This window comes from Microtus pennsylvanicus, chromosome 17 (genome assembly GCF_037038515.1).
Source record: "Microtus pennsylvanicus isolate mMicPen1 chromosome 17, mMicPen1.hap1, whole genome shotgun sequence".
NCBI lineage: Eukaryota > Metazoa > Chordata > Mammalia > Rodentia > Cricetidae > Microtus > Microtus pennsylvanicus.
In genome coordinates this window covers 37,897,868-37,923,927 of record NC_134595.1, presented here as the reverse complement: position 1 = coordinate 37,923,927, position 26,060 = coordinate 37,897,868, and the positions used below count along the sequence as shown (strand labels likewise).

Sequence of the window (26,060 nt, the reverse complement as noted above, 5' to 3'; positions counted from 1 at the left end):
GACTATGTGAGGACCTGTATCATAGAACTCAACAGATTTTACCAAACACATGGACATTCATTTATTCTTTGTACCCGGAATAGCCTGGTTCAGTAAAGATGCCTGGTCAGTGGTTCTTGAATATTTATTCTATGGTTTGAGGCTTTGTCTCTGATTCTACTTTCAGGACATTATTCCCTGCTATTAAGCAAGGATTTTTTTCATTAATTTTATTTGTTTGGGAGGATGGGGGTTGAGACAGGTTTTTCCACATAGCCCTGGCTATTCTGGAACTTGATCAGGCTAGCCTCAAACTCAAAGATCCACCTGCCTCTACTTTCCGAGTGCTGGGAATAAAGGAGTATATCATCATGTTGCGTAGTGTGATTTCTAACTGATCTTAATAATAAAACCCCAGAGTCAGATATTAGGGTGAGAAAGCCGAAAGAGCAGAGAAGCAGAGCAGCAGCCACGAGTTCTGACCTCTGCAAAATCCTCTGACGGAATGGGTGTCCTGTCTCTGCAAGTTCTCAGACTGAATGCCTCGAGCTCCTGAGGCTGAACGTCTCCTCCCGCCTTATATTCCTCTCTCCACCCAGCCACACCCCTTCTGTCTCCACCTTCCCAGTGCTGGGATTAAAGGTGTGAACCACCACTGCCTGGCCTTGTTTCTCTTTTAGAGTGGATTAATCTCACACAGCCCAGGGTGACCTTGAACTCACAGAGGTCCAACTGCCTCTTCCTCCCAAGTGCTGAATTAAACGTGTGTGCTACCATTGCCTGGCCTCTATGACTAACTAGAGGCTAGCTCTGCACTCTGATCTTCAGGCTTTATTTATTAGATCACGAACAAAATATCACCACAATGCCAGGCTTCATCAATTTTCTATGCACACACCCGCCTTCATTTAATAAAGAACTGGAAGCAGCCTTCTCATTGACCTTGGAAAGCTGTTGTCCTCCGGCCTGGAAAGTGTTCTCTTGTCCTCTCTCCAGGGAGTTGACAATGCATATTTTTACTGGAGTTGAATTCAGCATCTCTCGACCTAGGCTGGTGTAGCAGGAAGCAACCTTTCAGATGAAGTCAGATTCAACGATAGAGGAACTTGGATTGTGAGTAGCCACCACCTGGAGTCTCAGGACATTGCATTTGAAGGGTGTGGACGGCTGCGCATTTTGAGGCTCAGTTATTATATCTGTACAGGACCTAAGGAGATCTTGTTCCACACTTTCTGCCACACGCTCACCCAACAAATATGTCTCTGGCTTGATATCTACCTTGCTTACACCTATAATGCCCAATACACAGCTTTGTAAGGAAAGAGCTTGCAGAAATGACTCTGTGGTGGTACTGTATGCCCTAAGATAAACTTTTGAGCAATGGACATAGATATCCAGGGCCACAGGAAGTACTGTGCCCCCCCCACGCTGTGTTCTAGCTTCTTGCTTTTTTTTAAAATTCAGATGAGTAGTCAAAAACCCATAACTAACCAGGACAGTCAGAATAGGGTTTTCAACCAGAAATGGGTAAACATCCATCTCAGAACTTTTTGTGAATATAGACTGTAAGTTCATTAGCAGAGCAGCCATCTCTCTGCTTCCATCTGGACTTCAAACACCTACTTCAGGGCCTGGCACATTGTCGGTGCTCAGCACATATTATCTGGGCGAATACTTCCTGGATACTAGAGCCTCGCAGCCTTGGGGGAGAAATCAGAAACCTGTGACTGTTGGCAATTGAGGCTTGGCATGGTGGTATATACTCCTGTAATCTCAGGGGGGCTGAGGAAGGAGAATTGAGGCTTGGCATGGTGGTATATACTCCTGTAATCTCAGGGGGCTGAGGAAGGAGAATTGAGGCTTGGCATGGTGGTATATACTCCTGTAATCTCAGGGGGGCTGAGGAAGGAGAATTGAGGCTTGGCGTGGTGGTATATACTCCTGTAATCTCAGGGGGGCTGAGGAAGGAGAATTGAGGCTTGGCATGGTGGTATATACTCCTGTAATCTCAGGGGGGCTGAGGAAGGAGAATTGAGGCTTGGCATGGTGGTATATACTCCTGTAATCTCAGGGGGGCTGAGGAAGGAGAATTGAGGCTTGGCATGGTGGTATATACTCCTGTAATCTCAGGGGGGCTGAGGAAGGAGAATTGAGGCTTGGCATGGTGGTATATACTCCTGTAATCTCAGGGGGGCTGAGGAAGGAGAATTGAGAGTTTGAGGCCAGTTTGAATGTGTGGCCTTGTCTCAAAACAAAAACAAAAGAACTCAAGTAACTAAAAATGTTATAGGTGTTTTGAGGAAAAGAGCAGAATGCTCCAGAAGCAAGTATGACAGATGCTGTGATGGCCAGTGACCTGAGTGGTGAGAAGGTCCCAGCCACTGGAAGAGCAGGGAGACAGGAAAGAGCTGTCCTTCAGACCCTGGCCAGCTAGTAGCAATGCCAAGAAGGAAGTCTGCATGGCTGTTTATCTAGACTTTCATAGGCACTTTGTGAGAAAAGAAGGGTCCATTCACTGCTGCCCCCTCCCCATAGTTTCCTTACATGCCCAGCTTTGTTCCACGACGCCCCAGATCAAAGGCTGCAGTGTGTGGCTGACCATGAGGAACAATGGATTGTTTATGTGTCTGACTCCCTAACCAGACTGTGAGCTTCTTGAGGGCAGTGAAGTTTGTTGCATCCCAGGACACAGCTTGAGACTGCCACACTCAATAATTTTGTTTAGTGACCAAGTAAATAAGAGTTGATATTTATTATGTACTTTCTAGGTACCAGGCACTTCGTTATCTCACTTAATCCCAGTAACTACTCTATAATGAGAATACAACTATCATTCCCTTTACACAGTTGGAGAAACAAAGGTTTTAGAAAGATGAAATAATGGACCTAGAGTTTTAAGTGTTAGCCATTAGACTACAGAACCCCACCATTTTGCTGAAATTAAGTATCTTTCTTGGTTGCCTTCAAGTGTTTGGGGCTCAAAAGGGAGCAGAATAAATACATCACTCATATTATCTTTTTTGACAATCATTGTGATGGCCCTCATGGATAAGGACTCTGTGTGTGTGTGTGTGTGTGTGTGTGTGTATGAGAGAGAGAGAGAGAGAGAGAGAGAGAGAGAGAGAGAGAGGAGAGAGAGAGAGATTGGAGATTAAATGATTAGTACTCACACATGCTAGTCAACTACTCTATCTTTGAGCAGCATCCCTAGCCTTTATTTTGCTAATTTCATTGGGAGAAAGTTGAAGCATGAAAAAATTAGGTTGCTTGGCCAAGATAATATAGCAAGTATCTAGGTGGTGGGTTGCTTTAAAATGATGTCTGAGTCTAGATTCTGAGGTCTTCCACAATTCAACTCCAGTTGCAATTGTTACAATACCAGGCACTGGGTATCTATGCTATTGACTGTGTTGAAGTCCTTTAAAGGCTGTCTCGACCTCTGGGCTGGGAAGATGGCTCAGCTTGTAACGTATTTGCCACATCAAATATGAGGACCTTGATTCTGTCTCCAGTACCCACATAAAAAGCCAAGTGTGGCAGCACTGTAACCCCAGTGTTAGGGAGGCAGAGACAGGGAGATCCTTGGGCTTGCTGGCCAGCTAGGCAGTCTAGCTGAATTGGCGAGCTTCAGGTTCAGTAAGAGACCCTTCCCAAAAAACAAGGTGAAGAGCAATTGAGGAAGACACCCAACATCAATTTCTGGTCTCTGTGTACATGTACATGAATATATGCACACACACACACACACACACACACGAGTGTTTGGACCCCAGAACGCTGGGACAGTTGAGGCAGGAGGAGACTTGTGCTAGTTTCAAGCCAGCCTGATCTATCTAGTGATTCCAGGCTAGCCACAGCTGTGTAATGAGACTCTGTCTCAAAGGGCGGGGAGGCAGCGGGGGCGAAGCTGGAGAGATGGCTGAGTGGTTAAGAGGACTGGCTACTCTTCCAGGTTCAATTCCCAGCACCCACATGGCAGCTCGCAACTGTCTGTAACTACAGTTCCAGGAGACCCAACACCCTTTCACAGGCAAAACAAAATACCAATATACATTAAATAAGAATAAATAAATAATTTTTTAAAAAGCCAGGCAGTAGTGGCACACATTTTTAATCCCAGCACTCAAGAGGCAGAGGCAGGAGGATCTCTGTGAGTTCAAGGCCAACCTGGTCTACAGAACAAGTTCCAGGACAGGCTCCATAGCTACTGAGAAAACCTGTGTCGAAAAACAAAACAAAACAAGACAGTAACAAAAACAAGTTGCTCAGGTCTGACTGAATTGGGGCTCAGCCTGTCTGAACTACTTAGAAGTTGTTCAGGGGCTGGGCATTATGGCCCAGAAGTAGGTGGATTTCTGAATTACCAGGCTTCCCAGGGATACATAGTGAGACCCTGTCTCAAAACAAACAAGTTGTCCAGGCCTGTTGGGGGCCTCACAGGTTATTCCTAAGAGAGGTACCAGAATGGGAAACAAAGCGAAGGAAGGATGGGGTAGTGGAAACTTTTATAATCCTTTAAGAAAATGAGCTGGAGCTGGAGTTAAGAACACTTGTTGCTCTTTCAGAGGACCTGGTATCAATTCCCAGTGTCCACCTGGTGGTTTACAGCCATCAGTAACTCCAGTCCCAAAGGGTTGAACTCTTTTGGCCTTAAAGCACCAGGCAAGCATGCATTGTACAGACGTGTGGGCAAACAAAACATCCATACATATAAATAATTTTTAAAAATTGAGCTATAATGAGAATGAGGTAACATAAGAGAGTACTCAGAAGTTAGGAGCGCTTGTTGTTGCCGAGGACCCAGGTTTGGTTCTCAGTATCTACACGGTGTCTCACAACTGTATGTAACTCCAGCACCAAAGGAACCCAAGACCTTCTTCTGGCCTCTGTGGGCACTGCGCGTATGAACATTCATATGGATAAAATAGTTTTTAAAAAAATAAGTGATTTAAAAAATCACCATTCAGTAATTTAAACAATCACATGACCGTGCAGCTGTATTTTTATCATCCCCGGAGAACTCCACATGCATTTGCAGTTATTCTTTTACCCCATCCCCATTCCCTAGAAAAGAATCTGCCCATTCTGCGTACTTTACGTGAGTGGAGCCCTGCTGTGGTGGCCTTCTGTGTCTCGTGAGTGGAACCCTGCTGTGGGTGGCCTTCTGTGTCTCGTGAGTGGAACCCTGCTGTGGTGGCCTTCTGTGTCTCGTGAGTGGAACCCTGCTGTGGTGGCCTTCTGTGTCTCGTGAGTGGAACCCTGCTGTGGTGGCCTTCTGTGTCTCGTGAGTGGAACCCTGCTGTGGTGGCCTTCTGTGTCTCGTGAGTGGAACCCTGCTGTGGTGGCCTTCTGTGTCTCGTGAGTGGAGCCCTGCTGTGGTTGTTCTGTGTCTCGTGAGTGGAACCCTGCTGTGGGTGCCTTCTGTGTCTCGTGAGTGGAACCCTGCTGTGGTGGCCTTCTGTGTCTCATGAGTGGAACCCTGCTGTGGTGGCCTTCTGTGTCTCATGAGTGGAACCCTGCTGTGGTGGCCTTCTGTGTCTCGTGAGTGGAACCCTGCTGTGGTGGCCTTCTGTGTCTCGTGAGTGGAACCCTGCTGTGGTGGCCTTCTGTGTCTCGTGAGTGGAACCCTGCTGTGGTGGCCTTCTGTGTCTCGTGAGTGGAACCCTGCTGTGGTGGCCTTCTGTGTCTCATGAGTGGAACCCTGCTGTGGTGGCCTTCTGTGTCTCGTGAGTGGAACCCTGCTGTGGTGGCCTTCTGTGTCTCGTGAGTGGAACCCTGCTGTGGTGGCCTTCTGTGTCTCATGAGTGGAACCCTGCTGTGGTGGCCTTCTGTGTCTCGTGAGTGGAGCCCTGCTGTGGGTGCCTTCTGTGTCTCGTGAGTGGAACCCTGCTGTGGTGGCCTTCTGTGTCTCGTGAGTGGAACCCTGCTGTGGGTGCCTTCTGTGTCTCGTGAGTGGAGCCCTGCTGTGGGTGCCTTCTGTGTCTCGTGAGTGGAGCCCTGCTGTGGTGGCCTTCTGTGTCTCGTGAGTGGAACCCTGCTGTGGTGGCCTTCTGTGTCTCGTGAGTGGAGCCCTGCTGTGGTTGTTCTGTGTCTCGTGAGTGGAGCCCTGCTGTGGTGGCCTTCTGTGTCTCGTGAGTGGAACCCTGCTGTGGGTGCCTTCTGTGTCTTGCCTCTTTCACTTAGCATTGTGCTTTCGAGGTCCATGTATTGAAGCAAGTATCGGAATCCCATGCCTGTTTATGGAAAAACAAAACTCCAATATATGGATTTTTGGCATATTTGGGGGTTATTTTGTTTGTTTATTTGAGACAAGGTCTCATTGTGTAGCTCTGGATGTCCTGGAAGTCGATGTATAAGCCAGGTTGGCCTGCAAATCCCAGACCTGCCTGCCTCTGCCTTCTGAGTGTTGGAGTTAGTGTATGTGTCAGCACACTCAACAGAGGGGTATTTTTAATTCATTCTGTTTATCTGTTTGTGTGTGTGCAGAGGGTGCTAACAAGCCTATGGAAGCCCGAGGACAACACGCAGGAGTCAGTTGGCTCTTTCCGTCATGTGGGTCTCAAACTTCAGACTATGTTGTCTAGCTTAGTGGCCCCTTTAAAAACCTTTAATTTTTTTATATTTTTAAATTATTATTGCATATATGTAAGTATGCTGTGACACAGTGTTATGGGCATGGATTTCATGGTGTACATGTGGGGGTCAGAGGACAACTTTGTTGAGTCGGTTCTTTCCCACTGTGGGTTCTGACAGCTGAACTCAGGTCATCAAGCTCACATGTGGTAAGCACCTTTACCCACTGAGCCGCCGTCTCCCCAGCCCAGATCTGCCATATTTTTTGTTTATCCTCAGTCTGTTGATGGGCATTTCCGTTCCGTCCACCTTTTTGACCATTATGAACAATGCCACTGTGAATGTTTGTGTACAGTTTTGTGGTGCTGAGGTTTGAACCCAGGTTACACTCTACCACAAACCCACATCCTCAACCACATCCCCCAAAATGTACACGTTATTGTGTGACCATGTCTGTTCAACTTTGAGCAAATGAGTCATAGAGTTAATCTATTGTTTCTTTGAGGAATTGCTTGCTTTCAGGAGTGTTTTTTTCCCTTTTATTAATAAATATTTTGAATCAAAATATAAGATGTGGCTGGACATGGTAGTACCTGCCTTTAATTCCAACACTGATGAGGCAGATGCAAGTGTTGCTCTATGAGCTCGAAGCTAGCCTGCTCTGTGTAAAAGCTCTAGGCCAGTCAGGTCTACATAGTAGGACACTGTCTCAAAACAAGAAAACCACTTAAAATGTAGGATGCATATTTTTAAAATGTCAATAAGCACCTAACTTGGAGAACTGTTGCAAAATGAACAGCAGTGTAACCAGCACCCAAATCAAAAATTAGAATTTTGGAGGCTGGAGATATGGCTCAGCAGTTAAGAGCACTGCTTCTCTTCCAGAGGACCCAGGTTCATTCCCCGGCACCCACGTGGTGGCTCACAACCATGGCTCCAGTCCCAGGGTGTCTGATGCCCTCTTCTGGTCTCTGTGTAGACTGTACAGACTGTGGTAACAGACATATATGCAGGGAAAACATTCGTATGTACAAAATAAAATACATAGTCTCAAAAATCTTAAAAAGAATTAGAAAATTTCAGTCCTCAGAAGTACTCCTCTTCTGCTTCAGAAGAGTATGTTCTGGCTTCTCATATACTCATTACTTTCGCCTGTTTTAACTTTTATATAAATGCAGTCATCTCACGTACATTCATTTTTGTCTGACTTCTTTCACTGTTTATAAAATTTATCCATTGTATGCATATGACATGTTTTTCATTTCTGTGTACTGTTTCACTGCGAGACTGTGCCATGGTTTGTCCCTTTGTATTTGAATAAGCACAATGAATTGGAATGGTTGACTCACAGGTAATATATGAATATTTAAAATTAGTAGATACTGCCAAATCATTTTTCAAAGTGATCACATCAGTCTATTCCCATAAAGCAGTATTGTTTTTTTTAATTTTTACTATTGGTGTGTGTGCATGTGTGTGTGGGGGGGGTGTGGAAATCAGAAGACATCTTTCAAGAGTCAGTTTTCTCTGTCCACTGTGGACTCCAGGGATTGAACTCGGGTTGTCAGGCTTGCAAGTGAAGGCACTTTTACCAGCTGAGCCATCTTGCTTGCCCTAATATTGTGAGATATTATATCACATATTTTTCAGTGCCTGATGAACACGTGTGTGAGCACATGTGCTAGTGTGCATGTTTGGGAAAGTGGTACATCTTCCAGTGGAATAGAGTTTCTCCAGGAGAAGACGCTGGCACCCTACAGCGAGCAGGCAGCAGGCAGGTGAAGGCAGGAAGCCCTTGAGCCCTGCCACAGGCTGTGTTCCCAGCTGTCAGGCATGTAATCCGGTGAAAGAGAATCTCCCTGGCGGCAGAGGTCTTGCAGAGAACACCACTGGTCCTCCACTTCACCTTTGCACCTGCAGGCCCAGCTGAGCGTCCCCTTACAAAGCCAGGGAAGCAGAGAAATCTGCACAGGGCTGGGATTCAGGGCCGAGCTGGGGCCTTTTGGGACTTGGAGCTGTGAGTTTGTTGTAAACTTGACGTTTTTCCCGTTCTGATTCCACTACACCGGTTCACTTCCATCTGAGGAGGGATGTTGAGGTAGCGTAACATGAATGAGGTGATAACCTGATGCTGAGGCTGCCCATCCCCCGTGAAGCCAGCCAGAGCCAGAGGGACAGGAGCTGCTTGTTTTGGGCAAGGGGGCGGGGGTAAAGCAAGGGAAAGGGAGCTGGAGTTGCGATTCCCCTTTCTGTGAGACTCAGAGGACTCATCCCCCCAGGAAACCACTCTGGTCCCTCGAGCCTCTTTGCCACTCATTAGTTGCTCTGCAGACTAGAAAGCCATGGTTTGTGCTGGGGCTGGGTGGAGCTCCAGGGACAGTTTGGGCTCTGGCCCTCCACAGGGGAGGGGGTGGTTGGAGTGAGTGGAGGGTCACAGCTCAGTCTGTGCCATTTGCTTGTCACCTTGAGAAGTTCCACCTTGTCTAGCAAAACCTCCTTTCAGAGGCAGCCACCACAAAGGGCTCTTATGAGAGCAGCTGCCCCGCCCCCACCTCCACTTCCACTCCCTCTGCCATTATTTTTCTTTGGGGCCTTCCTGCAATGACTCTGAGAGGCCGAGCTTCTTTCTAAAGGCGATTCAGAGTCTAGAGTCTCCCTGGGCCGCAGTCATTTTGTGACTTTCTGTGCCCTGGGAGGCAGTGTGGGGTTAGCACAGCTCACCTCCTCAAGGAGGCATCCGTTTCTTCCCTCTCTGCAGCTTGGGCCATTTGGGGCCTTGAAAAGGAGTCAGAGCTAGCTCCTAGTAGCTTCTGGACCCCAGTAGGAACCACCTCCTGTCAGAGGAGAAATGGACTTGTCCATGGTGGTTCTGTGAGGCCTTCTGCCTAGTGGGCCATGGCGAAGTTCTGAAGGCCACCTCTTTGGGTCTTCTGCCTTCTCATTCTGCTGTGCATTGGGAGAGCTAATTAATCCTTGACCCTTTGTTTTTTTCCTATATGAAATGAGAATATTTTACTGCCTGACTGATAGGTAAATGTGGAGGCTAATTTTTAAGTTAGTTAATTTTGAGAGCAGCTAAGTAACTTGGTGGTAGAAGATGTGGTTAGCGTGTGTGACCCTCCAGCATCACATGGCTTTTGAGGTGAGCCAGGTGTGGTGACAGTCACAAAACCATCATAGGCAAGTTCAAGACCAGCTACCCAGTGAGACGCTGCTTCAAGAAAATCAAACCAAACCAAGTCTTGAAAGTACTGTTTCATCCTTTTGCTTGGACCTTTCCTGTGTAGGCTGTCTTCCTTTCCTTCTTCTCACACTGAACCAGATACGACCGTCTACCTGGAAGTGTGTTAACTCTTCACCTGTGTTAACCTCTGTTGTAGGTCCAGCATGGGAGAGAACCGGATGTTCACAATATCCTAGTCTCAAGAAAGGCCTCAGAAAGTGCTCAGGGAACTTGCCTGACTGAGACACGTGACGCTTGCATGTGCACTGTGAGCATGCCTCCGTTCTCCCATCTCATCATGACAGCGAAAGGGGAAAAGTAGACTATAGGTTAAATAATTCAAGATCCCTAAGCCACAATTAATTTGTAAGGTTTCTAAACACAAGATTGTGCCCAGATTGTCCAGTGTTATGTTTCCCTCCAGCCCAGCGCTGTGTGGTCGGCGGTGGCAGGGCAGAGTGGTCAGAGGTGGCCTTGTGACAGGCCCAGACCCAAACAAAGCTAAGTCAGACCAAACACTGAGCAGAGTCAGCTGTGTTGTTGATCTCACACGTGGCTCTTCAAGGACAGTGTGCCCTTAGGATGCTGTGTGTTCTTTCCCCAAGACACCGAGGTTTCTCATCTCAGCAGATAGGTCGATTTTTTTTTCCCTTCACAAGTGACTATTATTTGTAGGAAACAATGAGTTTCATCATGACATTTCCATACGTATGTACAGAGTACTTTGGTCATATTATCTGATATGGGACTGTTAATACAGTGAGGGACAAAACAGGAACCCCTCATGGTAAGGTCTTGCCTTAAACTCAGAAACTGTTTATCTGCATGAACTGCTGTGGGAAAGCAGGATGGGGGAGTTGGCATCTGAAGCCTCGGCATCAGCGCTGTGTTACTGCTCTCTCCACCCTCCTCATGCCTCCCTCGATACTCTGAGGACTCCAGGAGAGTAATCCCACCCAAAACATTTGTGACGGGTTGGAGGGCATGTTTTTCTGTTTCCCAAATAGCCCTTATGGAGCCTTGTTCAGAGCAGGAACTATCAATAGTCATGAGAAAGCATTCCCACCTGAACTTCTAGGTAACTTGGGTTCTCTTAATATTCAAAAATCATTTAAATTGTGTGTGCATGTGTGCGCACACATGTGCATTCATGCCATGGCATGCCAGTGCAGGTCATGCTTTGCATGTTTCGTGGAGAGAGTTATAACTGAATTTTGTCCCTGTTTCCTCCCTACAAAGGTCAAATGGAATGAGGGCAAAGCCTTACTTTGAGCAGGGCCTGAGAAATGGGAGAATTAACAAGAGTTGGCCTGGGGAGAGCTGGTATCCTTTACAAACACTAAGAGATGGCTCGCCAATTAAGAACACTTGCTGCTCTTGCAGAGGACCAGAATTTGGTTCCCAGGCCAGATGGACTCACTACCTTGTATAATTCCAGAGGATCCAGCATTCTTTTCTGAATTCCGCAGTACATATACTCCACTTGTATAGATCTTCCCTCATGTATCACATAATTTAAAAAAATAAAAATAAATCTTTTTAAAAAAGCAATATTAATCATCTTCCAGGATCCGTGCTTCCACAGTAGGTAGCTTACTTTTCTGGTGAGGGAACAGGGGCTTTCAGAACAGCAGCTGGTAACACAGCAGGGCACTGGCAGAGGCAGGATCTAGATTCAGGCCTTCTCATGCAGACACCTCACTCTTTTGGTCTTCAGAGACTGAGGAATAGGCTGCCATGGTGGCCAGAGACAGTGAAGCTGGGCTCTCTCCCTCATCTGCCTCTGCACTAATCACTGAATTGTTTGGAAATTCTGTGCTTTGGGAGGCCAGGTGCAACAAGTTAGTGAGAGTGGACCCTCTTTCTCTCTATGTGTTATCGTTAGGACGTGCCTTGAGCCAGCTTGGCATAGAAACAGGACCAGGCTAGAGAAGACTCAGAAGTTGGCCCCACATGGTGGTGAATGCTTATAAGGGAAGTGGGGGAAGAAGGATCAGAATTCCAAGTCAGTCCCTGACACATCGTAACCCACATGATGCCACCCTGAGCTACATACTACCACCCCAGTGTGCCCGGCAAGGGGAAGAACATCCATTTCCGGAGTAATTGCTATCTTCTCTAATTGATCGGAGTCTCAGCCTCCCTCCATCCCCTCTGTCTTTTTCCCCTTCCCTGCTTTCTTGAAACAAGATACTAAATGTAGAAGATGGGTGTTGTGGGCCAGCAGTCAGCTCAGATTGCTTCCTTTTTATTGTTTCTTATACATTTCTGCGGATAGAACTTAGGGCTTCATCCTGCTAGACAAACATTCTACCCCTGAGCTATGCTCCAGCCCCAGCTTACCTTTACTTAGGGATTTCAGTTTAGGTTTCTGGATCATTCCTGTTATATCTGCCCTGTGTCTGACTGCTGTCACATGACACTTGGTCCATCAGATGGAAGGTGTGTGCGCCACCCTTTTAAATTCACCCCGAATCTGCCTGCCTGCTCTGCTCACATCCGCCATACCGTGCAGCCTCTAAGCAGCTCTCTTCTTTCTCCTCACTCAGAGTGACCCTTCTGAACATAGAGCGGGCCACGTCAGCCTCTGCTGCGTCATGTCACGGTTCCGTGTGCCTGCCGTGCTCGTCCTCTCATGCAGAGTGACCACCCAATTTGTCATTCATGTCGAGACACTTGTAAAAGAGAAGGAGGCTCTAATAATAATTAGATGGTAAGCTTAAACTGGACCATTCCAGGAAAACCGGAAAGAACTCCACCGCATGGTTTACTCTCTCACATCCAGGTAGTTTTTTTTTTTTTGTTTGTTTGTTTTTTTGAGATGTACTGCACGACACCTTCCTTGATCTCTATTTAAAACTATATAGGGCTGGAGAGATGGCTCAGCACTTAATAGTTTGCAGCTCTTCCGGAGAATTGAACAGGGTTCCCAGCACCCATGTCAGCTGGCTGCAAGCAACTGCCTGTAACTCACCTAAAGGGAATCTGACACCCTCTTCTGACCTTTGGGGTCATGGACACACACGCATGCACACACACACACAGACACACACACAGATACACACACGCATGCACACGCAAATAATAAAGTAAATCAGTGTGTGTGTGTGAGAGAGAGAGAGAGAATTTAGGGTGACAGTTATGCCGTGGTACCCATGTGGAAGTCAGAGGACAATGTGTGGAAGGTGCATCTCTCCTACCATGTAGGTTCTGGGCATTGAACTCAAGCCATTGGACTCGGGGGCAAGTGCCTTTATCCTGCTGAGCCATCTTGCCAGCCCTTGAGAGTATGAAATTAGCCCTGTGTTTGTTGTTGATCTTCTCTAGAGTGTAAACCTCAAGAGGGCAGCACCTGCACAGTCTGAGCGCCTTAGTAGATGTCCGTATTTTTTAGACTTGACTAGGCTGGTAGTGGGGTCATGTTTCTTGAAGAGACTTTCTCATTAGATGCTTCTAAATCATTTGTCACGTTCCCATCTAGTTATTTTGGCAATCCTTTTCGCGGATAAAGCCTTCGAAGAATTTCCTGATGCTGTTACTTGTCTCTAAGGGAAGCTAGTGGAGAGTGTCTCCAGAGTCCCAGTCAGAGGCCTGGGCTCTGTGGGAGACAGCGAGAACTTCTTACCTTTAGAGAAATCACACGTTGGGGACCTGATCTTGGTGGCTGTGACAGGATGAGAGTTAGTCCCTGGGCCTTGGAACTATGCTAGTTTCTAGGACAAATGCCAGAAGCAACCCAAAGGAGGATGGAGGGTTCTGTTAGCTTGTTTCTCCTTGTCTCTCTATCTACTAGATCTGTCCTTAGACAGAGCTACTTATCCAGGGGCAGCTGTGTATTAGTGTGAACCTTTCGTGGGACTCTGCAGGTTTCTTTTCTGAATCATCTCAGAAGAAAGAATGGAGGAGCAGACCACTTACCTCAGGTGCAAGTGCCCATTGGGATCTTGCCAACAAATCCTTCTAGGAATCCTTGACTTTCTTCACCATTGGGTATGTGTTTTGGACTTGATGAAGGTGGGAGAGACCACAAAAGAAAGTGGGCCCCAAAATGGGCTGCAACAAGGGACAAGAAAAGGAAATCTGGAGGTTCTGTCACTTTGGTTTTCCCAAAGTTTCTGATAAGGTTTAAACCAGAGTCAGTGCCCTCGTGAACTATCTCAGGAGGGTAAACACTTGTTGGTGATGGAAGGTTATGCATTGGCTGATGGGAGGGTTATGCAGTGGCTGATGGGAGGGTTATGCATTGGCTGATGGGAGGGTTATGCAGTGACTGATGGGAGGGTTATGCAGTGGCTGATGGAAGAGTTATACAGTGGCTGGTAAAGTTTTACATTGGCAAAGGGAGGATTATGAATGGATGATGAGGTTATGCAGTGCTGTGTCTATTAAAGTCAATAATGAAGAAGGACTAGGAGCTGAAATAAGTGTAACAGAAAATCTAAAAGTGTAACCTGGAGGAAGTTGGGTCCACATCATTGTCTCAGTATTACTTGGGCGCCAAGGAAGCTATTGCAAACACTGTCAAATAAGAAAGCCAACCATGAAGCACAAGGAAGCCTCCATGGGCATGACCCTGATTCAGAGAAAGTGGGCTGCAATCCAGTGGGCATGAGCTTAGCTCTCTGGTTGCACTCTGCATGACACACTCATCTCTTCACAGTTTCACACCTCACACATTTCCACTATGCTCACAGTCTGCCTTTCAAGGCTCACCTTGATGTTACCACTTCTGAGGTTTTTTAAATTTAAACTGTTTTTTTAATTGTTTATTTATACATTTATTTATCTATTTTTAAATTGATTTTATTGAGCTATGTTTTTCTCTGCTCCCCTCCCTGCAGCTCCCCTTCCCTTCTACCCTTTCCCATGGTCCCATACTCCCAATTTACTCAGGAGAGCTTGTCTTTTTCTACTTCCCATGTAGATTAGATCCATGAATGTCTCTCTTAGGGTCTTCTGAGGCTTTTTTTTTTTCAGGACTCTGAGTTCCTGTCACCACTGATTTATAAGTCTGTTACTACATATTACTTGAAACACAAAACCAAATAAAAATATCTGCCTGTCACACACATGCAAATGTGAATCTCGAAGGTAGGACTTTTATTTTTGGCTGTGTTGTTGGCTCAGATCTGCTCTGAGGAGGGAAGACTGAGGTGTCCGTCCCCTGCACCTCCTCCTGCAATGCCTGCCTGCTATCTATAATCCCAGTCACTTTTTCCCTGGCTCGAATTGTCTCTGGGCTAATCAGGTGGACGGGTAATGCAGTAGGCTCACCTGACTCTTCTTGCCCTGCCATTCTGGGCAGTGACCCGCTCTATGCTGGTACACAGTGCTCCTGGCTAGCATACTTTCAGAAGGAGACACTATTTACTTTGCTTAGTTCCAACTCCAGCATTCTCGCTTTGATCTCTGTGGCCTGCCCCACCTCGCCCCTACCATTGTCCTGTCCTGGGAGCTAATGTTGCTCCTTTCCTAACTCAGGTGGCCACATAACTCTCCTCTGGCTATTCTGAGAGGATGCCCAGGGACCCAGTCATGCCAGAGAGCCACTGTAAATAGGCTATGGTGGCCCAGCCTTAAGGGCTCCAGTCTGTACCAGTTGCTGCTTTTACTTCCCACATTTAGTCGCTTCTTTTTTATCTGTTTTTTTTTTTGTCACCTTAGTGATAACAGATAAACTGTGATGTAAGAGATTGTGGATTGTGATCCTGATAAAGTCTTGGTTTCCATTTTGACTAAATCTGCCATTCAGAGAAGTAAGTAGTGGTTTTTGTTTATATTCCGAAGACAAACTGCCTATAACTCCGCTCTGTTCTTCTGCTTACTAGTTGTGGCTGACTGTCTTAGTCAAATGGGGTCTTACTAGTACCTCCTATGTCCATTCATTCACAAACAGTTGAGCTCCCAGCAGGTGAGAAGCTCTTCTGGGTGACAGAAAAATGGTAATGAAGAAGATTTAAAAATTGGGTAAATATTTAAAATACTTAGAGCAATGCACCAGTGGGCATTTAGTAAATGTCATGGATGGTACTGCTAGTGCTTTCCTGAGGCTAGAGGTGCGAGAGGACAGCCACTGGCAACTGCAGGACCACATCTCTCTGAAAGGGGAGAAGAGAGGACGGACCAAGATTAGGTTCTAGACTTGGATTTAGGCCCAGGGTAGCCAATGCTTGAATGGCTCTTACTTGTAGCACTTTATTTATGAGTTAAAGACACAAGCTGCATAACTGTCAGCCTAGAAAATGAGTCTGTTTCCTTCCATAGAAAGGGCATCAGTCAGTGACCACGGGCTGCCTGTATCTGCCAAGCCTGTTTGTGCAGACTGTGCACAATAAATCATACGGGAATGACCCAAGAAGAGACACATTCCTTGAACGAAGAACCCAGACACTGAAGGAAGGAGGGCACCTCTTGTTCTCTCTGCCGCCAGGGTCTGCTGCCCATCTAGTAGAGGGCTATCTTTTGGGAGAGGTAGCCTAAGGGTTAGAGAGTTGAGTCTAGTCGAGAGGTGGAGTAGAGGCGCTGTGGTCTGCTGCTTTGCCTTCAGTTTCAGGTCACTCCTCAGGGAGTGTTGCTGAAGATGGCGTGTATGATAATCACCGGGATTACTGCTGGAGGCAAAGTTTAGACTCTAGGCTCCCTGATTTGTTGTCCCTGGTTACCAGTGAAAGTCCAAGTCTTATTGAAACCTGGGTTATATTGCAGTAAGGAGAAAGAAAGTCCAAGCCTGAGGCGGTCTTCATGGAGGTGAGGCTGCCATGAGATGAAATGTTTTTATCCCATGTGGATCAACAGATTCTTAACCTCTGTCCCACTCAAGGAGGCTAGCCATAACCCCAGTGATCCCGTACCCACTCCACTGCTTCCCACAAATTCTGTTTCGTTCTTTCCCCACAGTGGGCTTCAGAAATGATGTCAGGCTGAGGCTGTAGCTTCAGTGGTAGAACATCACCTAGATATGTGAAGCCTTGGGTTCAGTGCCCGGCACCATAAAGAAAAAAAGTTCTTATAGCACAGGAAAGGTGTTTGACATGAGCTATTATGTTCAGGCTGAGGAAATTAAGGTTATTTTTCATGAAAGCTTTCCGCCTAACTACTCTTCTGGACGTCTCAGTTTGCCTGGGACCCATCATTGTTGGCATGCATAGGGACAGACAAAGTACTTTCTGGACCCATTCCAGGACTGAAGTACGGCTAGATTCGAGACCACCAGAAGCCACACTCTCATCACATTCTTATTGCATTAGTTCAGTCTTCCGTCCTTTTTTCAGTTCAGTTTAGCTGAAAAGAGAATTAGGCAAGTGCGTAGCTGTGAACGTGTCCACAGCCTGTCCTGTGACGAAGGTAATGCAATTACAGCAGATCTCAGCTCTCATGTCGTTATCATCTCCTTAAGGAATCTTTCAACTTTTCCTAATCACTCCTCTCAGGAAATTATACTTCCACAGATTTACCAAAATCTATTTATGGAGCCTGTAAGATGACTTAGTAGATAAAGGCACTGACTGTGAAGTCTCATGACCTGAGTTCCATCCCAGAGGTCATATGACGGAGGAGAGAGCCACCTCCCACAGGTTGTCTTCTGACCTCTGCATGTGTGCTTGCATATATGCATAAGCAAATGAATGCAAAGATAGCATCTATGGGAAGTAGAAAAAGACAAGATCTCCTGAGTAAATTGGGAGCATGGGGACCATGGGAGAGGGTTGAAGAGGAGGAGAGAGGCAGGGAGGGGAGCAGAGAAAAATGTAGAGCTCAATAAAAATCAATTTAAAAAATGATAACATGATGTGGGATTTCCCTCTGTGTGCTGTGATTACCATTGATAAATAAAGGAACTGTTTTGGGCCTATAGCAGAGCTATAGGGGAACAGAGCTAGGCGGGGAAAACTGAGCTGAATGCTGGGAGAAAGGAAGTGGACTAAGAAGCCATGTAGCCTTTCTGGAGCTGGGTGAAACTTTACCCAGTAAGCCACAGCCATGTGGCGATACACAGATTAATGGGGATGGGTTAAATTAATATGTAAGAGTTAGCCAATAAGACGCTAGAGCTAATGGGCCAAGCAGTGTTTTAATTAATACAGTTTCTGTGTGATTATTTCTGGGCAGCTGGGAAACAAACAAGTGGCCCCCTCCTTACAACATAACATCTATGTGCTATATTTGTCCTTATGTTAAGGTACTATAAAAGAGGAACTTTTTTTACTCCTCAAAAAACTTCTCACCCCCTTGGGAGAAGTATCGCCCCACTGAGGGGCTTGAGGAGTAGTAAGCACAGTTGGATTGCAGGTCCAAAATAGAAGATGGCAGGTGGGTCTCCAAAGCTCTGCCCACTGGGGAGAGAGAGAGAGAGAGAGAGAGAGAGAGACCTTACCAGTAATCCACAGCCTCATGGTGATACATAGATTAATAAAAATGGGTTAATTTAAGATGTAAGAGCTAGACAGGAATATGCCTGAGCCATCAGCCAAACAGTGTTATAATTAATATAGTTTTCTGTGTGATTATTCTGGACGCTGACTGACATCGTGCCACCATCATTTATGTTTTGCTTTGTTTTTTCCGAGATAGGGCTTCACTGTAGCTCCATTGTCCCTGTTTTATTCCTTTCCCCCTTCTGGACTTCATTCTTTTTCTTTCTCTACTGTGGAAGTTCAGGAGTAAACTTACTTAAGACAGCAAACTGATGATCAAGGATGCTTAGGACAGCTAATGTCCTTTGTGTATGGAGCTGCTGCTGGGGACTGAACCCAGGGACTTGTGCCTGCTAGGCAAGTACTCTGTCAATGAACTGTACCCCCAGCCCAGGAAGATTGTTTCCTAAAACAACGCCCCAAGAGGTTATCTCATAAGAAGAAAGAGGCCAGAGGCCCATGGGGTTTTCACAGTAAAGCACAATTAATTTCACGACTGGAGGAAACACCAGAGTGACTTCAGAAGAGAGTGCATGGGAAGTCCCTGTGCCAACAGTGAGCCGCAGGCTTTCAAATGGAAGCCCTGGATCAGATGATACTTCTTCAAACAGATTTGCTTGGGGTTGATGGCAGTTCTGTCAGTGGGATATCAGCTCTCTTTTCTCTAGCCAGGCAGACCAGTGACAATGTCACCTTTCCTCTAGAAATTGCCAGAGGCGTGCACTGTTGGTGATGGAAGGGCATTTGCCTTGAGTCTGCAGAATCTGTATGTGGCAGTCACCAAACAGCAGATACAAGCCGGGCAGAAGCGTCAAGGCTCTGGTGAGTATGCCCAGTCACAGCTGGTCTGCTTGGAGTAGAGTTGGAGCTTAGCAGTTCTAACCAAATCATCTATTTACATTTCAATGGATATAAGCTAAATAAAATTAAAACTTCTTTTCCGTATGTAGCTTAGTCATATTTCAAGTGCTCAGTAGCCGTGTGGTCAGTGCAGACACAGAACACGTACCTCACCACAGAACATAACTCCTGGGTGCTTAGGAGTTAACAAGAGAACTAGCCAGAGAATTCATCCCGGGGATGCACAGAGATTTGTTCAGCTTCTGTGAGTCAAGGAAACAACCTACGTGCTGGAAGTGGGCTTGGGAGTCTTCATCGGAACAGGGTTAAAGTCAGCTGGAAGCTGGCTCCTTCAATCTGTTAATATATTAATAGCAAACTCTGCCCTTCGTCCGAATGCTTAGTGAATGCTTCTGTTCTCCTGAGAGTAGGCATTTCTCTCTGCCTTCTGTTGATTTTCTGATTTCAGGAGAGACACAGACATCAGGCAGCCCCACCTCTCAAGGAACTGATAGCCAGCTTCTGAAACAGCCCGAACAGCCAGTGTCATCTACTCCAGCCCTCTCAGAGCCTGAGCCTGAGCCCTTGGTGAGTCACACATGAGAGAAGCTGGCACCTGGAGCCTTGCAGCCATGGTCTCTGCAGCTGCTGCCTGGTTGACACTGCCTCGATAGTCTGAGAGACTGTGAGCTGCTGCCAAGTCGTAGAGCACTGTGCTTTCCCACATCCTCCCTTGCCATCTCCTGCCATTCTTGAGCTGAATGATGAACCTTGACCCCCCCCCTTATACCTTACTTCCGGTGATGGCCCATGAGGGATATGCACACTTAGAATCTTATAGCACTTCCTAAAATAGACCTCACAACATCGACATCAGATACTTTAAGAAGGCTTCATACCAGCCAGGAGTCATGAGAGATATGTTTCAAAACTCCAATTAACTGGGATTCCTTTTCCTCTAGGGTGCTTCAGGCCCTGTGCAGAGACCTCAACTGGCAAAGGCCAAGAGGAAGAAGCTGAGAGGACTCTTCAGTTGACTTGCTGTGTCTCTGCCACCGAGAAGGGCAGAGCAGCTTCCCAGCATCATCTGGGACAAAGCTGCACAGCAGGGCGTTCCACGATGGAGCTGCAGTCGGGGACCAGCATTTGTGTTGACAGCTCCTGATTGGAAGCTCCCTCACCTGTGGAAGCGTGGCTCCGGCTCCACTCACTGCCACTGGCAATCCACCCACTAGCGAAGTTGTTTCTCTAGAACTAGTATCCTGTGTGAACTCAAGTAAAGCAGGTCTGTAGAGAGACACATGCCCTCAGAAAACCCTTTTCTCCTACAACAGAATAAAGGGCACTCACGCTCCCCTGCTGTTGAGGTGGCCTGTGTGTGGTCTCTAACCTGTTCTCACCCACAGTCCCTGGTTGTCTCTGGGTCATGTCTGAGCTGTCAGTCCCGTCTCTGATGTGGCTGAAGTCAGTCCGTTAGAAACCTTGGTCTTGAGAACTCTCCATGGTGCGCAAGACAGATTGCTACTGTTGTCTGTCAGGCTTGGGTGTGTTTTCTCTGTCTCCTTCTAAAGCAGAGAACAGGTTAAACCATAGTGTCAGATAAAAATTACAAATGACTGCAAGTACTAGGGGTGACGCCAGGTCCCAGGGGTGGGAGAAAGGGAATCCGACTCTCTCTCTCTTGTTCTCACTCTTGCTCTGTGTGTGGGGGGGGTGTAGTCTTTATCTTTCTTCAGCCCCACCCCCCTCCAACCCAAGACAGGGTCTCACAGTGTAGCCCCAGCTGACCTGGAACTCACTGTGTGGACCAGGCTGCCTCCCAAGTGCTGGGATTAAAGGCGTGTGCTGGCTTGAACTCTGAACAGGAGGATGGCCTTGAACTTCTGGTCCTGTCCACAGAAGCACTAAGTCCTAGGATTACAAGCGTGTGTAGCACACCTGGTGTCTGCAGGGCTGGAGATCAAGTCCAGAGCTTCCTGCATGCTATGTGAGGACTCTGCCTAGTAGGTCACACCCCTAAATCTGACTTCTCTTTCTTTACTTTAAATAATGTAGTAAGTATAGCTATGGTGCTAGGGGAGAGGAACCCCAAAAGTCCTAGCCTAGAACATAACTGGTACCTACAGTGTTTAGTAGGAAAATGTAGTAAGGCTAGGATGCCCTAGAAGATTGCTTTGAGTTCAAGGCCAGCTTGGGCCACAGAATAAGATCTTGTCTGAAAACAAGGAAAGGTTATGTAAGACAGACAGAATCCAAAAGTCACTCTCGGGCACCCAGGCTTGTCTGCATAGCATCTTGACCTTCTCTACCATGTCTTCCTCTAGAGTAAGACCATCTGAAACTTGACTTGGGTTGAAAGCAGTGGAACGTGAACTCAGATGTTCACTGGGAGCACTTAGGTAGGTAAGGGGAGGGCAGATGCAGAAGCCATTGTGGTGTGCTTGCTTTGGAGGGCTTCCTCAAATCCATGTCTCCTCCCTCTCTCCCTGAAACTGATCTCTCTGCCCGGATGTCAGTCCAGGGAGACAGGCTCACACAAGCCAGGCTAAAGCACTGATTCCTGCAACAGTTAGAATGGTGATAACAAGCGGCTAGCTGTTATCGAGCAGTTCATGTACTGCGTAGTCCGTCCAAATGAGCACCTCACAGCATCGTCTGAAGAGGAGACAGTAACCTGGCAGGACACCTAGTCTTGAAAGTCATGCAGCTGGTAAGCGACAGGTAGAGCTAGCGAACACCTCAGCCAGTCACAGTTATTAGATACTTGACTGAAAGTCTTCCAGAAAGATTTAGCATCCTCTTGCAGTCTTTCACAGTCTGCACCTCTATCCTGGACCCTGCTGTCAAGCAGGGTGCTCTCCTCTGTGCAGACTCACCAGGCAGGAGCCCCTGAGGAGCCGCACGGCTCCCGCTGTTGCTCCCTCCTTGAGGCCACACCTCCGGTGTTACCACGGTGAAGCTCTGTGTCCTGTGCTGGCTGATCCTTCTGCCCATGGCAGTCTCCAGCAGGCATTCCTAATCACGAATCCCCTAAAATTGCAAGGAAAATTCCCCAAACATAATTTTGTTCATTTTTTTCATGAGATTGTGGGACTCTCTTCCCTAGTCACCCTTCAGTCCACTGCTTCTGTGTTCCTAAAAGCTGCTCCTGCCTTGGGGGTATTGCTCAGATGTTGTTGGGGAAGCATTACTGCTAGAGGCCCTGGCTCAGGCATCATTGAAACCCTTACCTCTGAGCTAGGGTGGTGTTTGAGAATCATTCATCCCAGGGCAACTCCAGGGAAATCCCCGCTTTGACAAATTGGCCTAACCAGGCTCTATTCCAGCCCTGCCCCCTGGCTTGGGCCCCTCCCTGAGGCCCCCAGCCTGGCCCAACCCCCACTGCCCATGCACATAAAAGGGTCGAATTCTCGTGGCTGCTCCATAAATTTTATTCCGTAAATATTAGTTTTCCCTGTGTTTAATAAAGCAGTGGCCCACCTCCCCGCCTACCCGCCCGCTCCCCGGGGCCGGGGCTGGGGCCAGGGCTGGCTGGTGGGAGAAGGGACTCTTTCAATTGCTTTGGAGTATTTTTAGAAAAAAAATAATATAAGGTGGTTTACACGAGAAAGCCAGCAAGCCAGGAGCAGGGCTTGGTACCTCGAGGAAGTTCTTGCTACAACTGGACCTAAAAAGTAGAGAAACAGCGCCACCTAGGTCGCGAGGCCTACTTGGCCTTGCTGGTTGATTCCCCGGAGGAAGCTAGGGACCGGTCAGATATCACAGGTCACGCCTTGCTGAAGGAGATGTCCTCTCTGTACCCCAGCTGGGTAGAAGCCCCTTACTTGGTGTCTCGTGGAGTTTCCCAGCGGCCCTTACAAGCAGATCCCAAGCTGGATCTTGAAAAATCCCACCAGCATCGTTCCTTTTTCTTGACACCAGGAGCCAGCCTCCCAGTCCAGGGGTGTTTCCAAGGGAGAGTGAAGTAACTGGAAAGAAGGGAGCCTCCTTCTCTTTGTCGTCCCTGGAATTCCTAGATCCCACGGTGGTAAAGAGAGGGCTCTGTGCTTCCGTGCTCCAGACTAGCAGAGTTCAGGCTAGACCAAGATCTTTGCGGGAGGGCTGCAGGGTTCATCCTGGGCTCTGGGGGAGGACATTCCTTGCTCATCTACCCCCCCCCCATCTCCCAAGCCCTTAGGGCAGCTGCTACAGGTGGGACCCATCAGGAGAGTCCCAGGGGCACCTGTGTCTGCTGCAAAGATGGCAGTGGGGATGGGAATTCGGAGGAATTGCACCCTTCCTCCTCCCTTTCCCTGGACTGATTCTTTCTCCATCATTCTGATGTTGCCTGGGACAATGTTCCCTTTCTCTGCTTAGTCTTTTATTTCCTCCTCCTCCTCTTCCTCCTCCCAAAACTACAAAGATTTGCTCCACAGAGTGCAGACCCTAACTCCTCTAACTTCATCCTGATGTGAGCTAGCCTCTGCTAAGCCCATCATCACCGTGTTATTAATGTAACCTGTGTCAAGACACTTTTCTCATGGGCTTGGTTTTCCCCTTTTCACGTGGGAAGAGTTTTTGACTCTAACTGGAAAATGTCGCTGCAGTGATATCATAGTAAGCACTCAAGGAATAGCTATGATGAGAGTCTCTTAAGCAATCAGAATGTATTTTTCTAAGTTCTCTAAGTAATTTGTCTTTTGTAATATTCTTAGGTGTGAGAGGAGCCTATTCAAAAGGAGTAAGTGGCATGTTGTAAGGAAGCCATCAGCCATGGTTACTAGTCCCTGTTACCTGAAAAAGTTAGAAGAGATCATACTAGGCCTTTAGATACAGGATGTCTCAGCAAAGGAGGAAGTTGCCTTGGAGGGGTCCCAGTTGTTGACCCCAAGGATATTGTATGATACTCAAGTTCAAGTTTCTTTGCTGCTCTCGGTCCCTTCTGTGGTCCACTGCCCTAGGTCTCAGAAAACGCTCCTTGTGGAACATTGAGAGTAGTGTGAGGCAGCTTGTCTGCGCGAGGGCTGGGACCCCGGGGTCCTGGAGAGGCGGCAGGGACATCTTCACACAGACCCTGGTGTCATGGCAGTCCTTTGCATGTCCTCCAGTTCCGTGCTGTCCACCTGCACACGGGATGTCATTAGATGGTACCTGAGACTCCCTTCTCTGGGCTGCTAAGTCCCACACTCCCACTCAGTATTCCCGCCTGGACCCCAACACCTTTGGTGGCTTTTACAACCTTGGACCATTGTGAATGAGAGCTGGCCTCTGGGCACCCGACTCTCATGGACTTCTGAGAATCAGACCAACCTACCAGGGGAACCCGGAAGAGGCATTAAAAGAACTCCAGGGTGTGGGGAGCACACAGCCATTGACTCACCTGGGAAGACTGTGCCAGGATTACTTGTCCGCTGGGCCAAGGGCCAGTAGTTAAAGGAGCATGCAGTACCATTCTACCTCCTTGAACTTTGGGGCCCCAAGCAGTGGCAGAGCTGGAGGAACTGGGGAGTAGAACTTGGGGGCTCTGGGAGTCTCTTCTGAAATCTGGGGGTTATATTTACTTTTTCATATTGGCAGCTGGAAGGGGAAGCCCATCCCAGCTCAGCATTGTTGTCTAACATGGTTAATCAGATCCTATAATCCTGCTGTGGAAATATTGGGCCTCACTCAAAACAATAGAGACCAAGAATATTGTGGTTAAATTTCAACCAACTGCCTCCCTGGCCTGTTTGCCTAACCCCTACCCCCCTCTCTCGGGCCAGAGTCCTCCCAGCTTTATGGACCCCTGATAGGATCGTCAGCCTGGTCAGAAATCGGTGACAAGAGAGGGGGACTGGAGTAGGGGAGAGACAACCCTCTTGACTGCCATTCCATCCTTCTTTCCCTCCCTGCCCAGGACTGGAATGGTGAACGGGAGTGATTAAGAGGGGTCAAGAACAGTACTGCTTGGAATCATGGATGGTAAAGAAATTCCATATTCAAGACATGAGCAGGAAAGACTTCTGATGTCATCATTGCCAGCTGATGCTCCCAGGGCACAGAGCAGTACCAGTTGGTCTTGCACCACTCACAGGAGGAAGGGGAAGACACTGGTTGGGAAGGTGGAGTGTTAATAACCCAACAGGACAGCAAGCTTAGTACCAATATCCCAAAGATCTGTGTAGGTGATGCTAATGACAGCGTGGGTGGTTTCATGGAGTGGCTAGCTCCATTGTGTCGCTGACCTTGATAGCTGTGAATTAAATTAGCAAGATAATTTAAATAATTATAATCTCAAGCCAAAGGAGTACATCTTAGAGGAAGAAGAAGAATCAGAAGCAAGAGGAGGAGAAGGAGGAGGAGGTGGAGGAGAAGGAGGAGAGTGAGTTTTGAATTGAAAGGGAAGAAGCAGTGCCTAGATTGTGATCTGCCCATCCAAAGACAGAGAAAGTTCCCTTTGCAGACTGGAGTCTCTCTAGGTTCACACTTGGTTGTTTACACCGCAGATATGCAGGCCACAGGTGTCACCAGTCAGTGACGTGAGCTGCTGTGAGGCCCCAGTTCCAGCACTATGGACTATTGAACGGTCAAAGTATACTTGCATTTTTAGGATTTGAAGACTGGAAATAGCAGACCAGTGCCAAGTGAAACTGTATTAATCTGTTCATATAGGGCGGGGCGGTGCACAGTGAAGAAGTCTTGAAACTGTTTTTTTCCAAAGGGTGCTAAGTGATGATCCGGGAGTGCCAGGGTTCCCGGGGAGACATCTTCAAAGTCACTGTAAAACAAGCACTCCTCAGTGGGCTCTGAGCTTCCCACCAGAAAGAGGCCCGGAGAGCAAGCGACTCCTGGGAAGAAGCGTCTAAGATGTTCATGGACATCTGGGTGGGAGTCCCCAAAAGAACTTAATGTGATCCACAGCTGGGCCCGAGGCAGGTAGAGGCACCAGCACCTCAGTAAACCAAAGATGACGGGAGCACATTGACATCCAAGTGGCTGAGATGGTGCGTGGGGATAATTCAGTGGGAGCAAGGTCCCCGTGGAGGCTCTAGACGGTGAGCCATATCACTGAC

At 47.5% G+C, this 26,060-nt stretch overlaps 1 protein-coding gene across 3 annotated transcripts in view; it reads left to right on the top strand.

Annotated features, from left to right (window-relative positions):
* Positions 1-20,414, top strand: part of Nhej1 (non-homologous end joining factor 1) — a 95,532-nt gene extending 75,118 nt beyond the window's left edge. For 2 of the 3 annotated variants that reach the window (XM_075951714.1, XM_075951712.1), the window contains 3 exons: positions 18,894-19,011; positions 19,499-19,617; positions 19,992-20,414. In XM_075951714.1, the coding sequence (XP_075807829.1) occupies positions 18,894-19,011; positions 19,499-19,617; positions 19,992-20,066 (312 nt within the window). In that variant the 3' untranslated portion in view covers positions 20,067-20,414. The remainder of the gene's footprint in view (positions 1-18,893; positions 19,012-19,498; positions 19,618-19,991) is intronic. The other variant, XM_075951713.1, reaches the window with a different exon arrangement.
* Positions 20,415-26,060: the final 5,646 nt, after the last annotated feature.